We start from the raw sequence: 12,766 nt of genomic DNA, 5'->3' as shown, positions 1-12,766 counted from the left end.
TGCGCATCTATGGAGTCTAGCCATGAAGAAAGGAAAGCCAAGCAGTGACTTTCCTGTGTGTATGGGGTTGGGTGTCTTGTCCCCGATCGACCGAACGCGAACGGCAAGTTGTGTTGTCCTTGGCAGAGACGTGACACACTACACCCGCCGCAACGCAACACCCTCGCCGGCCCTCACGGGGATGGGCAAGAGCTGGCGTGGGGGGCTCTCGATGCGAGCCAAGGACGAGGAAGGCGGCGAGGCGGAGGCCGGGGCCATGAGCGGCGCAGCTGTGGCTGAGGCGGCGTTTGCAGTCTCGTCCAAGAGCGGCATGCCAGTGTACGCCGCTGGAGCAGCGGTTCCCGGCGATGGCAGGGCGTACACGGGCGGAGGCGGGGCGGCGCGCGAAGGAGCGACCTCGGGCGACGCTGGTGCAACAACTGCGCGCGCAGTGAGGGGGTCAAGCGGCCATGTGCCGTCGCGAAGCCAGCCAGCGCGCAAGACCTTGATCTGTGGTTGTGTAAGGGGAGGAGGGGGGGACGATGACGAGGAACGCAGGTCGTGTTGGTCGATTGAACAGGGACGTGGCGCAAGTCGGCATGCGTCGGCATCGTCGTGTGAGATATAGGGACGACGCAGATTCCACACACAAATCCAGCGGATCCAACGAGTTTTGTGGGCACCGAGACGTTGGAATGAGCCAACATTGGCAGCAACCGCCGGCAACCATTCAAGGTTGAGGAACGGAGGCGCATGCCCAGCCCGGCACAAATTCGGCATGGTTCGGCATGTCGGCACGATGGTATGGCCCGTCGACGGCAGCGGTGCGGGTGGCGTGAGGGGTGACGTGAGGTTGGAAGGAGAAGTGAGACAATTCGTTTACAGTGGCGAGCCAAGAAGCCAAGCACCAACGTAGAAGGGCCAGACCATTGTGCCAAACAGCCGTGTACGAGGAACACGCATATCCGGTCGATAGAGCGAAATCGATAGATGTCAAGGGCGGGACACAACGATTGGATGGAAGTGGTAGGGGAGTTGATAGAAGGGGGTGGAGTGAGCAACAACGCTCACACGCCCATCCACGTTTCGCAGACTCACGACAAGACCCAGCCGGAGGCCCTTTGCGAGCCTCTTGCCGCCGGACAGATTCCTTGCGACACCACCCACACCGCCATTCCATGCAATGTCACTCTCCTCTGCGCCAAACGCGCCCAAAAGGGCCTCGAGGCGGCCGATACTGCTGCTCGGGGAAGGGGTGTAGGGGACGCTGGCGACGGGTTCAGGCGCTGGTGGGACCGTGTACGCTTCTGGGATGGCGGGGACAGGAATAGGAGCGTCCGGGGCACGCGTGCGTGGACCAGGCCATGGCTGGCCGGCGAGGAAGCATGCGCGGCGATACTCCCAGTACTCGAGACCTTTTGCCGTCATGTCAGCACCACAGTATGGCGAGGTTTCTCCGGCTGAAGGAGACTGTGTGGAGATGTAGGGGCACAGAACCTCCGCGCTGGGGGACGGTACGAACCTGTTGATGGGATTTCGATAGTTTGCCGGCTCGGCCCTGCCGCTGCCTCTGCCGCTTCCATGGTTTGGATGCAAGAGAAAGGGTGTTGGGAGAGTGGAAGGAAGGGAATGGGATGGTGGAGTTGCTTGCCCATGTGGAGAGATTTGATGGTTCAAACAATCTGGCCAGGCTTCTCCCCCCATTCCCCGCAATCGCCCCCCGCATTTGGTGGGTGCTCGAAAGGGAAGGCACACCCTGCGCGTTCCCCCGTTCTCTTGTTCGTCCAGCCGTTAGCCGTCCTTTCAACTCGCATCGTCCTCTCACATCGTATCCACGACCAAAAACATGGCCACAGCCCTGCACCGTGGGGTGCATGCTGCAGGCAGCAGCACCTCGCGCTCTCGTTTGCCACAGCGGTCGCTCATCGGCCGTCCGGTGCCGGCTCCTTCCGTGTCCATTCGCGGCATCACGACCTCCTGGCCCAAGTGGCCCGTCATGCCCTCCCCACCCCAGTATGGCGACTATGACGTTCTCGACGTCTCTTCAGCGATGTCATCGTACCCGGACCCCCTCCCCGTGCCAGACTCCATCCGGCGGCCTCCATACGTGCCCGCCAACTTCTTCACCGCCCCGATTTGGGAGCATGAAGAGACAACGGATAACAGCGCAGCGTCCAAGATCAAGTTGGGGACACGGGCACACGAGCGAGTCCGCGCAGCTGGACAGGCTGCGGCTGAGGTTCTGGCCGAGGTTGGAAAGCTGGTCCGGCCGGGTATCACCACCGCACAGCTCGACGAGGCTGCTCACGCGGCCATCTTGCGTCGCGGCGCGTATCCCTCCCCACTTGGGTACTCGCACTTCCCGAAGAGCTGTACGACCAGCGTCAACAATGTTGTTGCTCGTGAGCTGACTGATCTGCAGTACGCAGCTGACATCAGATGGCATCCCGGACGAGTAAGTTTGACCTTGCTGCCAGATAGCCAGCGCATGACGCGATATGCTCCCTCCAACCGTAGTTGTTGGCCACGTGTGGTGACGGCGTGGTGGCGACGTGCTACTGTTAACCAGCCCGTGACTTGCTTGCTCACACTACAGTCGACCCCTCCTCTCCACTGACATCATCAACCTGGACATTACGCTCTTCCTCAACGGCTACCACGGCGACACGAGCGCCACCTTTGTGCTGCCCGAGACCGACAAGCAGGGTCGCGATCTCGTCGAGGCGACGCGTGAGGCTCTCGAGATTGGTATCAGGACTTGCGGACCTGGGAAACTGTACCGTGGCATTGGAAGGGCGATTGAGTGAGTGGCGGCGCTCACGATGGCCAGCTGGCGAATGTCGACCGAATATGGCTACGTGATGTACACTGTACGCAGCCAAGCTAACAACTCTAGGGAATTCGCACGCAAACACGGTTATGGCATCAACACGCAGTTCTCAGGCCACGGTATCGGCCAGCGGTTCCACCAGGAGCCGTGGATCTTGCACCACCGTGCGTGTCAGCTGATTCATCCATCCTCCGGTTCTGAGCTGACAATGACAGAGAACACGGGCACGGAGAAGATGAGCCCCGGAGACTGCTTCACTATCGAGCCACCACTCGTGCAGGGCATGAAGACTCGGGGTACACTGTGGGAGGATGGGTGGACAGTGACGACCGACGTGAGTTGTGTTGTTCATAGACACGGAACTGACGACAGACTGGCGCCCGTTCGGCACAGTTTGAGCACCAGGTACTCATTACGCATGACGGAGTCGAGGTGCTCACGCGACTGGCCGAGTAAGAGTATGAAAGAGGACATGGGAGGGAAGACCTGGAGCAGTGGAGGTCAAGCGGAGGAGCATAGCACCATTCATTCATTGTACGTCATAACGACGGAGTCTAGATACACATACATTGTTGGGCTGGGATAGGATGTAGAGGTACGAGGAGGGTTGCCAATGGAGCCCCTCACCACCGCGAGAGGTCTGCCACAAAGTCGCAGTAGGTGAGGAAAACCAGTCAAACAGGTCAACCAAACACCCGCTGTGCATGAAACACGCACTGATATGACCAGCATGCGTAACCAGACCGCCTTGCCAATCCATTCACCACCATGCACTTTGTTGGATGCAGAGAATGCATAAACCTCCCCGGTGGCAGCATGGGTGGCTGTGGCAGATTCTCGAACATTGTGGGATATTTGATTCCGCGCGGTGGAGGCTCAATAACTTCGATGAGTAACTTGGTCATAACGAGCGAACCGTCCTCTCTACCATCCATCTCCCGTCCACACACGCGTCGAAAACCACAACGCATACCATGGCCGACCTGAACACACTTCTTCGCTGGGCTGTCGAGAACTCGACTGCCACCCAGCAGGCCGAGGGCGTCCCTGTCGGCGAGGGCATGTCCTTGAAGTTCAAGCCCGCTGCCCCCGGCCAGGTTGCCTCTGACAAGGCCGCTACGCTCCACCCCAGCGACTCGCAGTTCCCCATCGCCGACCTGTCTCCCGCCTCGACTCCCGGTCCTGCTACCCCGACCGAGGATTTCTCGCACCTCCCCGGCCAGACCGCGGCCAACACTACGCTCAACACGGACATTCTCGACTTGATCATGGGCAAGCCCGACTCGCTTACCATGAAGGAGAAGATGGCGTTTGCGGTCGACGAGAACAACGATATTGAGGAGCGTGTCGAGGCTCTGGACGACTTTGAGATGCTTGTCGAGCTCATTGACAACGCCAACAACATGGCCGTCCTCAAGCTCTGGCAGCCCCTCCTGGCGCTCTTCAAGAGCCCCCACGCCGAGATTGTGCGCCACGCCCTCTGGATCGCGGGCACTGCCACGCAGAACAACCTCAAGGCCCAGGCCGCGCTCTTCATCAACGACGTCTTCCCCGAGGTCCTCGACCTCATCTACTCGCCTGACGGCAAGGCCATCGCTGGTCCCACCCGCGCCAAGGCCGTGTACGCCCTCTCGGGCGCCATCAAGCACTGGCCCCTCGCGTCGGCCGTCCTCTCTGCCAACAACGACCGCGGCTACCAGGTCCTCCGCGACGGTGTGGCGGACGCCGAGCCCGTCATCCGCCGCAAGATGGCCTTCCTCCTCGGCACGCTCGTTGCCCAGGCGCGCGACAAGCACGACGACTCGGAGTGGCCCGGTGAGGTTCGCAACCTCCTCGCCGAGCGCGCCAAGGAGGCCGGCGGCGTCGACGAGGACCTCCTCAAGGGTCTGGAGCGCACTGGTGTCTTTGCCTCGGCCCTCAAGGCCCTCGGCGCCGACGGTACCGACGACGTCGAGTTTGACGAGAACGCCATCCGCGCGCTGAGCCGCGCTGCCGCCGCTGGTGTGCTCTCTGATGCCGAGAAGGCTCAGCTCAAGGGCATGTGGGCCAAGTGGGGTGCCGACGGCCGCGCTGAGCGTGGCCTCGACGGCGCCGACGGCGACGAGGTCGCCCAGGCCATGGCCTAGGGACTAGCTCTACAACCCATTTTTAATCCTCCCCCTCCTCCCACCATCTTCAACCACCAAAACATCCCCCACCCATGATCCCCCCACCCACGGGCAACAGTAGCAGGCATCAGCAGTATAGAGTTATGCATATTTATCCACGGTCGACAGTGTAACACAACAGTAGTCTAGGGCTCCCCGAAATAATGTCTAGCTGATGAGAGCGTAGATACGATGTAGAGTAGGCATCGGAGTAGCCGTGCCTCTTCTCTCTCCCTCTCGTCTCCTCTCTCCATTCCATCCCTCTTAGACCATCTTGATGAGGTCGTTGACCTTGGGGCCGTTGGCGAGCAGGTCGGCGCGGACGACACCCTTGCCGGCCTTCTCGTCCCAGCCGGCCGCGGTCGACTTCTCGAGCATCTCACCCCACCAGGGCAGGAGGAGGTCGCGGGCAATCAGGCGGAACCAGGGGGTGAAGCTCTGCTTGGGGTCGGCGAACATGGCAGCGAGCTCGTCACGCGACACGTAGGTGGCGTCCGAGACCTCGTTGGGGTTGAGGTCGAGGTCGACGTCGAGGGTAGCGAAGAGAATGTAGTCGACTGGGAATGTCAGCTTTGCGCAAGCTACATTGAAGCTGGGACAACATGGCCTAAGAGACGTCATGGAGCTGATGGCTGAGTGCATGGCAGCTCCATCGTCCTCCCGTCCACCTAAACTCACTCTCGTGCTCTCCCCACATGCCGTCCGAAGGAGCAAGGTAGTGTATCCTGGTGAGGAAGTGGAAGTCCTCGGGCTTGAGCTGCGACTCGGGGATACCGAGCTCCTGGGGGAGCTTGCGGATAGCGGCGTTCTTGACACCCTGCTGGTTCTCCTCGATGAGCTCGCTCTTGATGTAAAGAGGGTGCGAGCAGCAGGTGTTGGTCCACATGGTAGGGAAGGTGATCTTCTCGTCGGCGCGCTTCTGGAGCAGGAGGCGGCCGTCCGAGGGGCGGAAGAGGAAGACGGAGAACGCGCGGTGCAGCAGGCCCTCGTTGATGTTGGTCATGAGGTGGCCTGAGGCGTCAGCTCAACCGCATATACACAGCGTGAAGGATATGTCAGGTGTCGACCAGAAGTGATCCTTGCGCGCATTACACCACGCCGCAAAAGGCCCAAACTCACACTTCTTCTTGCTGCCCTCGCCGTAGGCCTTGTCGGTGTCGTCGACGAGGATGCAGCGCTCCTCCATGAGGCGGACCTGCTCGGCGTCGTAGCCCTCGAGCGTGGGCTCGGCGGTGACGGTGATGGTCTGGGTCTGGGACATTATGAAGACGGCGGGGTAGGAGAGTGGTGAGTAGAGTGAAAGCAATAAGAGAATGCTGCCAATCTGCGTCGCGTCGTTGGTCGCCGCCGTCTTTTGTCGCCCAGGCACCACCCGCGCGGCGGCCCAAACCCCACATCGTACCATGCTCCGTTTCCTCGTTCTGCGCGCACGCGCCGCCGCCGCCAACCCACATTGAAACAGCGACAAGCTCCTACATGGCAACAACGACAACGATGGTCTTTGGAGTAAACCCGCCCTCATCCCCTCAGAGGCCTGAGACCGATCCGCATCATGCATACGTGACTCAACGCCCGTGCAACTCCTCATCTTCTTGGGAGGGCTTTAGGTGGGGTGGTTGAATAAATGTTAGCCCCCAAGAGACGGAGATTAGCCTCATTTATCCAATTTGAAAATTAACAAACCGTGATGGATTAGCGGGATCAGATGTCCACCACCCAAATGACCATTCTGGCCAAACCAAATATCCCACGGTCGCTGCTTATGGGCGGCGACGACGGTCGACGGTGACGTCTTGCTTGTGCGTCTTGCTGCGACCGCTTTCCAAGTCACACATATCCACATCTTCCGGCCACCATGGTGCTTGTCCTCGTCATCGGGGACCTCCACATCCCTACACTCACCCACGACCTTCCTGCAAAGTTCAAAAAGCTCCTCGTGAGTGGTCATCTCTCGCCAGAGGCCGGTTGTGACCGTGCGCGCTGCGGCGTCGCAGCGTCTGCCTTGCCTTCAGCTTCATGTATTCCGGTTCACTACGGTCGTCAGCAGCTGTATGTCTTTGGCGGATGAGTCCTGACACCTCAGGTTCCCGGCAAGATCGGCCAGATCATCTGTACCGGTAATGTCTGCGACAAGGAGACGTACGACTATCTGCGCACCATCGCGCCGGACGTGCACGTCGTGCGCGGCGAGTTTGACGACGTGAGTAGTCCGCTCCGTGATGCGGAAGGATGGAAGGGAATGAGGGACACTTGATGGTCATTGAGAGTGTTGCGTGTTGCTTGTCGAGCGTCGATCCCAGCTACAATACTTGGCCCGTTGCAACGGGGGAGATGATGTCGTGCAACTCGCGCCAGCTAGCCCGGCAGGCTGCGTTTGTGCTCTCTGGTCAACCAGCGGTCCAGCACGCCAAACACCTTCTCATCCCTCCACAAATGGCTGTGATGGCAACCTGTGGATCGGAAAAGCTGGCCTTATGTTGGCGTTAGCTCAGCTTCCATGTCCAGAGCAGCGCGTCCAGCCCTTTCCTCCGAGACTCCTTTCGTCACCTTCAACTCTGTGAGATTGAGAGTCTTACTGACTGTCTCAGAACAACCACTTCCCCCTCTCCCTCACGATCAACCACCAGTCTCTGCGTGTAGGCGCTGTACACGGCCAACAAATCGTGCCAGCCGGCGATGGTGAAATGCTCGCTGCCCTCGCAAGGCAGATGGACGTCGACGTCCTCGTTAGCGGCGGTACCCACCGGTGAGTTCTGCCTCGAAGAGAATGACGAAGACCACGGCCGCCTTCTTCTGTGAGATAGCGATTTGGGCCGGGCCTACTTCAGACGCTGTCCCTCGCAACCGCCGGCAATGTTCTACTGCCCATCAGCTGTCCTGTCAATGGGCCAGACAGACTTGGAGTATTGCAGACGGCGTTCTGATCCTCTCTCATACCTTTATTCTGGACTGAACTGACTTGTTGCTTAGCTTTGAGGCGTTTGAGTTCGACGGCCGTTTCTTTGTTAACCCAGGCTCTGCCACTGGCGCCTGGAGTGGCCTCAACGGGTAAGCTATATACCACATATCCTGCAGTAGCTGATGTCCAGTGACGCCACGCCCAGCTTCGCGCTGTTGGATGTGCAGGGCCCTGTGATTGTCACCTACGTGTACCAGCTCGTGGACGGCGAGGTGAGTGACGACCGACCCTGGTTTGAGAAATATCCGCATCACCAGTCACTGACAATGCTACCCAGGTCAAGGTGGACAAGGTCGAGTACCGGAAACCGGACCCGCCACGGGGTGAGCATGCCTCTGCTGCGCCAGATGCGGCCTGGTAAGGCACCTGACCACGTGGCCACCTGGACACGTACCAGAGAACCGCGGCGAGGAGGCAGGGAGCGTAGAAAGTCGCCGGGGACGAGGCGCATTTCAAAGTTGCGGAGGCGGGCGAGATTTCGGTGCGCGCACAGCATACCCCAGATCGCCCAGACTATTCCCTTTCCGCCACACCGATTAGGTAGACATTTGTATGGAATAACTTTTCTAGTGTTAGTCTGGAGTCATGAGTCACGAGTTGTAGACGGTACAGGTTCTACTATGGGTGCACGGCCGCGGCAATGGCAAAGCGCATGACAGCGGTGTTGGCCGTTTGGGACACCGGCGAGATCGGTGGATCCGTGGATCCGTGGGCGGCGGTGCGGTTGTGCCGCCAGTGTCGTCATTGACGTCCAGTACCGGAGCAACTCGAGATTCCATTGTTCTCACTGTCTCTTGTTCCTATTTCCCTCAAAACTCACACAATTTCCTTCATTGTGCGGGCGCCAATTCTAACTCCTGCTCTATGGACCTGCGGGGGTCCAGTGGGCATGCACAGGGGCAAACAGCCTTGGCACAGAGGCTGACCTGGATGCCCAGTCCACTCACAGCAGTGGAGATCCCGCCCGGAGTGGTCCGAGACGGCCAGCGACCCCATCCGACTGCACCAGAGCGGCCAGCGGTGGGACCAGAGGCGTCACATGCGTGGCGCAGTCTGGCGCTGGGGTATACACCGTGTCAGTGGCCAGTTACCGCCTGTTGCACCAGAGTGAGTAGGGACGGGGCAGAGAATGGAGGATGCGAACAGGGCGGCGTAGATCAGAGCCCAAGGGCCCCGGCAAGAACAAACGCACCCACTGATCGGGGCGGCGGTCTCGAAAGAGTACATATGGTCGGCTCGCCCGTCCACCGTCATATGTCCTTCAACCTCACTCTCACTCACACTAACCACACACACCGACAACTTACTCTCTACTATAGCTATGAAGGTCCTCGTACTCGGTGCCTCTGGTAAGTCACTACCTCTTTTATGATGTCCACGACGGCTACTGGATTCCCGGCAGCGTTGTCCGCTGCCTCCAGGCTATGCCAATTGCATCATTACCAACACCCCACCGTACATCAATTGACACGCACACACAGGCTTCATCGGCCTCCCCGTCGCGCTCGCCTTTGCGCGTAATGGACACATCGTTTACGGCACGACTCGTGACGGCAAGGCTGCCCGCCAGCTTGCCAAGCACGAAATTGTTCCCCTCATCTGCCCCGCCAACGGTGCTCACGGCGTGGCCGTGTGGGGCAAGATTGCTGGCGACGTTGATGTTGGTGAGTAGCACAGAACACAGTCACGGGCAGCTGCGACAGCCGCTGTGATGGCTGCGAGACAATGCCATCACCGCCACCGTCCGGGCTCGCGACCACGGCCTCACTCCGCTTCCCATATGAAACCCAGAAGCTGACACTGCAGTCATTGACACCATCCGCTCCATGGATGCTGAACAGCCGCTTGGCGCTCTTCGTGCCATCGAGGCTGTCGCTGGTCGCGGCACCCCGGGCACCCGCATCACGTACATTTACACGGGCTCGACCTGGAGCCACATGAAGGGCTCTGGTGGCCTCGACACCTGGAGTAGCGAACAGAACCCGCACTCCAACACCCTCGACGGCGCATGGAGGCGCGAGGTCGAAGAAGCTGTTCTTGGCAGTGAGTAGCATGGCGCACGGCTGTGTGGCAGGTGTTGGCCTCGCTCCACTTTCCCGACAGCGCGCCCACCCCGAGCCCTTACCCCGCACCGTGGGCAATTACACAAACGAGTTGCTGACGCCCTCACCAGGCGACAAGGTCAATGGTATCGTGATCCGCCCTGCGGTGTTGTACGGGCGCTCGGGATCGATGCTCGAGCCCTTCCTCCTCGCGCCGGCATACGATGCCGCCAAGTCCAGTGGTACATTTGACGTCATTGGCCTCAACGACACGCGCCTCCTCATGGTTCACCAGGATGACCTGGCGGACCTTTACCTCCGTGCTGGCGAGCGGGTGAGTGCGAACGTGCGGTGAGCGAGTGGTGAATGGTCATATGGATGGCTGCAGGGCCTCCTTTCAGCCAAAACATCTGTGACCATTCCCACTCGCCTTTTCTCATTCCTCGGTCTTTTGCTAAAACCACCTTCCAGGGCCCTCTCCTCAAGGGCAACGCTTTCGTCGGCGCCAACCCCCAGTCCGAGCGCTGGGTGGACATCCTCGACGCCGTGGTCCGCGTCTCGGGCGCCAAGGGCTACAGGCTCCGTGCGCCAGCCGAGAACATGCGTGAGTCGGAGTCGGGCTTCCCGTCTTCACCCACCACGCGTACACCCATGATCCCCATGGGTGTCGTGCCGAGCGTCGTAGCAAGCAGTGCAAGTGTGAATGGGAACGGGAACGAGACCGGGGTTGCGGTCGCGGCTGGGAACGCGCAGAGCACGCACCGTAGCACCTTGAGCGTGGACGCAGACGTCCCTACCCTGGGGCTGTCTCCTCCTGCCTCGCCGTCGCCGCTCACTCGGCGCACGTCCATGCCCACGTCGCCGTCTCCGCTCGGCGGCGTGGCTGGTCGTGAAGCCCACGAGGCGCACCAGGCCCGTGAGCGCGCGTACAGTGGCACTGGGTCGAGCGATCTTTCGCGCTCCCCCGTAGCTTTCACCTCGTCCTCGCTGTGGCCCGTGACGGAGACGCTGCCACTGCCGATCCCCGGTGCCCAGGCCCAACCCCATACGCTCTCCCCGCGGGCGTCGGCCGCGTCCCTCACTTCTATCGCTTCAAGCGTTTCCGCAACGTCTGCGTCGAACCGGGGTGGCTCGGGACTGGGGTGGGGACTGGGTACGCTGGCTGGTGGAAACAAGACATACCCTGTTGTACAACCTGCTGACACTGCCATAGCCATGGAAGCTGCTTGGGCCAGCACGACCAACCTCCGCCCCACTCTCGCCCACAGCCTCACGGGCTGGAGCCCACGCAAGCCCGGTCTCGTGGACGGAATGGACCTGTACTGGTGAGTGTCTTGCTGTTTTTGGCGTCCAATCCAGCATTGCTGACACCGCACAGGGCGGCATTCGCCGCGCACTACGAGTTCAAGAAGATCATCCCGGCATGGGACCTTCCCGGTGTTCAACCCCCGCAGCGCGTCACCATCGGCTGCAGCCACGGCAACTAGGTGCGGTTGTAGGTGCGCGCAACGCTCTCCAGTTACACGGCGGCAACGGGGCGAAAACACGCTCCCCCGTCTGCTCGAGCACAACTCTCCTCTCAACCCCCTTCCCCTGACTCGAACTTGATCGTATCGTAGCGTATCGTCTCGATAGTGTATGTACTTGTACAGCGATGGACTGGATCGTATGGTTTCAGTAACAACTGGTCCTGCCTCGCCTCGTGTTGTGGCAGCGCTCCGGTTCTGCTGCAGGCGGAAACGTGGATGATGATGATAAAAGGTTACAACAAACTACTGCGATCAATGAATGTCCCACAGCACACTGCTACCGCGAGCGCTCGCGTCGTCCCCAAGTGGTGTCGTACCACGCCTTGACGACCTTGCCGCTATCTTGTCCAATGGAAAACACTTTTGTGTGAGCCGAGCTGCGATGTGACGCTCTGGCAGCTGGTACTCCGTTTACCATCCAGCTGCCTGTCTCCGAAACAACCAAACTTACAGTCTCGCTCGTCGGCCTCCATGCCGTCACGGAAGGCTTCACCCGTACCAGATCCGCACTCGATGGTCGTGTCCAGGCTTGCGTGGTGGGATGCCAGGTCGTGGAGCGGGGGAAGGCGGCCGGTGAATGCCTGAGACCGAGTTAGCGTCAGTCTATCAGGCAGTAGATGGCTGTTCATGGCGAAAGTCGCAGCCGCCAGATCCTATGCAACAAGAGTGACACGGCCAAGGAAACCACAAACCCACCTTCAACAACGTCTGGAGCAGCTCATCGCCGCCGTTGTCCCACATGTGGGCAATCCGAGTGCCGAAGCGGTACCACCATCCTCCAGTGCCCACAAAGCCGCTCAAGCGCACAGACGGCGCCGAGGCCTTGAGCGCGGCATAGACACGTCTCGAGAACGGTGCTGGGGGGCTGAACTGGACAAAATCACTGTTGGCGAGTCAGCTGCATTGATACAGGGGCCAATCAGACAGCTGTCTCCATGGCATCGTCTCCGGGCGTGGCCATCTGCAAGGAGGATGATAGGCGACTACGACTCACTTGAGAGTCAGTGTTTGACCCAGCCACATGGGCAGCTCGAGCTTGGCCCCGGCGCGCAAGTCGTTGTCGGTGCCCTCGAGGTAACCCAGACCGGGGACGTCGAGCGCAAACGTGCATGGCAGTTTCTGCAGGCTTGTTAGCAACGTAACCAGTACCGTTCTTCTGCCCAGCCATCCAGCACGTACGTGGTTTTCGGAGAGGATGGCAGTGAGGGAGTAGTAATCGTTGTCCATCGTGGGCGGTGGGGAGGGGAAGCAAGGACGGACGAGAGCAATCAACACGGCAA

General features: G+C 60.1%; 7 protein-coding genes across 7 annotated transcripts; 4 read left to right on the top strand and 3 right to left on the bottom strand.

Moving 5' to 3' along the window:
• Positions 1–138: 138 nt before the first annotated feature.
• On the bottom strand, positions 139–1,562 carry EHS24_007061 (uncharacterized protein; the record flags this gene model as incomplete). The annotated part of the gene is made up of 3 exons (XM_028622441.1): positions 139–489; positions 1,078–1,394; positions 1,502–1,562. The coding sequence occupies 3 exons, from the start codon at positions 1,560–1,562 to the stop codon at positions 139–141; spliced, it is 729 nt and encodes a 242-aa protein (XP_028477333.1).
• Positions 1,563–1,825: 263 nt separating this feature from the next.
• Positions 1,826–3,265, top strand: EHS24_007060 (uncharacterized protein; the record flags this gene model as incomplete). The annotated part of the gene is made up of 5 exons (XM_028622440.1): positions 1,826–2,400; positions 2,576–2,782; positions 2,858–2,973; positions 3,025–3,143; positions 3,182–3,265. The coding sequence occupies 5 exons, from the start codon at positions 1,826–1,828 to the stop codon at positions 3,263–3,265; spliced, it is 1,101 nt and encodes a 366-aa protein (XP_028477332.1).
• A 518-nt stretch (positions 3,266–3,783) lies between these two features.
• FES1 (hsp70 nucleotide exchange factor fes1) lies at positions 3,784–4,935 on the top strand (the record flags this gene model as incomplete). The annotated part of the gene is made up of 1 exon (XM_028622439.1): positions 3,784–4,935. One exon carries the CDS (start codon positions 3,784–3,786, stop codon positions 4,933–4,935), a length of 1,152 nt encoding a protein of 383 aa, XP_028477331.1.
• Positions 4,936–5,220: 285 nt separating this feature from the next.
• IDI1 (isopentenyl-diphosphate delta-isomerase idi1) lies at positions 5,221–6,217 on the bottom strand (the record flags this gene model as incomplete). Its single annotated transcript, XM_028622438.1, has 3 exons — positions 5,221–5,513; positions 5,635–5,967; positions 6,076–6,217. The coding sequence occupies 3 exons, from the start codon at positions 6,215–6,217 to the stop codon at positions 5,221–5,223; spliced, it is 768 nt and encodes a 255-aa protein (XP_028477330.1).
• Positions 6,218–6,811: 594 nt separating this feature from the next.
• VPS29 (Vacuolar protein sorting-associated protein 29) lies at positions 6,812–8,276 on the top strand (the record flags this gene model as incomplete). Its single annotated transcript, XM_028622437.1, has 6 exons — positions 6,812–6,892; positions 7,040–7,156; positions 7,545–7,702; positions 7,927–8,004; positions 8,046–8,127; positions 8,193–8,276. The coding sequence occupies 6 exons, from the start codon at positions 6,812–6,814 to the stop codon at positions 8,274–8,276; spliced, it is 600 nt and encodes a 199-aa protein (XP_028477329.1).
• A 960-nt stretch (positions 8,277–9,236) lies between these two features.
• On the top strand, positions 9,237–11,444 carry EHS24_007056 (uncharacterized protein; the record flags this gene model as incomplete). Its single annotated transcript, XM_028622436.1, has 7 exons — positions 9,237–9,264; positions 9,397–9,579; positions 9,722–9,958; positions 10,089–10,291; positions 10,429–11,110; positions 11,171–11,282; positions 11,336–11,444. The coding sequence occupies 7 exons, from the start codon at positions 9,237–9,239 to the stop codon at positions 11,442–11,444; spliced, it is 1,554 nt and encodes a 517-aa protein (XP_028477328.1).
• A 319-nt stretch (positions 11,445–11,763) lies between these two features.
• On the bottom strand, positions 11,764–12,713 carry PSF3 (DNA replication protein; the record flags this gene model as incomplete). Its single annotated transcript, XM_028622435.1, has 5 exons — positions 11,764–11,846; positions 11,938–12,067; positions 12,183–12,369; positions 12,481–12,605; positions 12,666–12,713. 5 exons carry the CDS (start codon positions 12,711–12,713, stop codon positions 11,764–11,766), a joined length of 573 nt encoding a protein of 190 aa, XP_028477327.1.
• Between the last annotated feature and the right edge of the window lie 53 nt (positions 12,714–12,766).

This window comes from Apiotrichum porosum, assembly GCF_003942205.1.
Source record: "Apiotrichum porosum strain DSM 27194 chromosome Unknown scaffold_4, whole genome shotgun sequence".
Taxonomy (NCBI): domain Eukaryota; kingdom Fungi; phylum Basidiomycota; class Tremellomycetes; order Trichosporonales; family Trichosporonaceae; genus Apiotrichum; species Apiotrichum porosum.
Note: the sequence above shows the minus strand (reverse complement) of the source record. Positions and strands in the feature narration are given on the sequence as shown.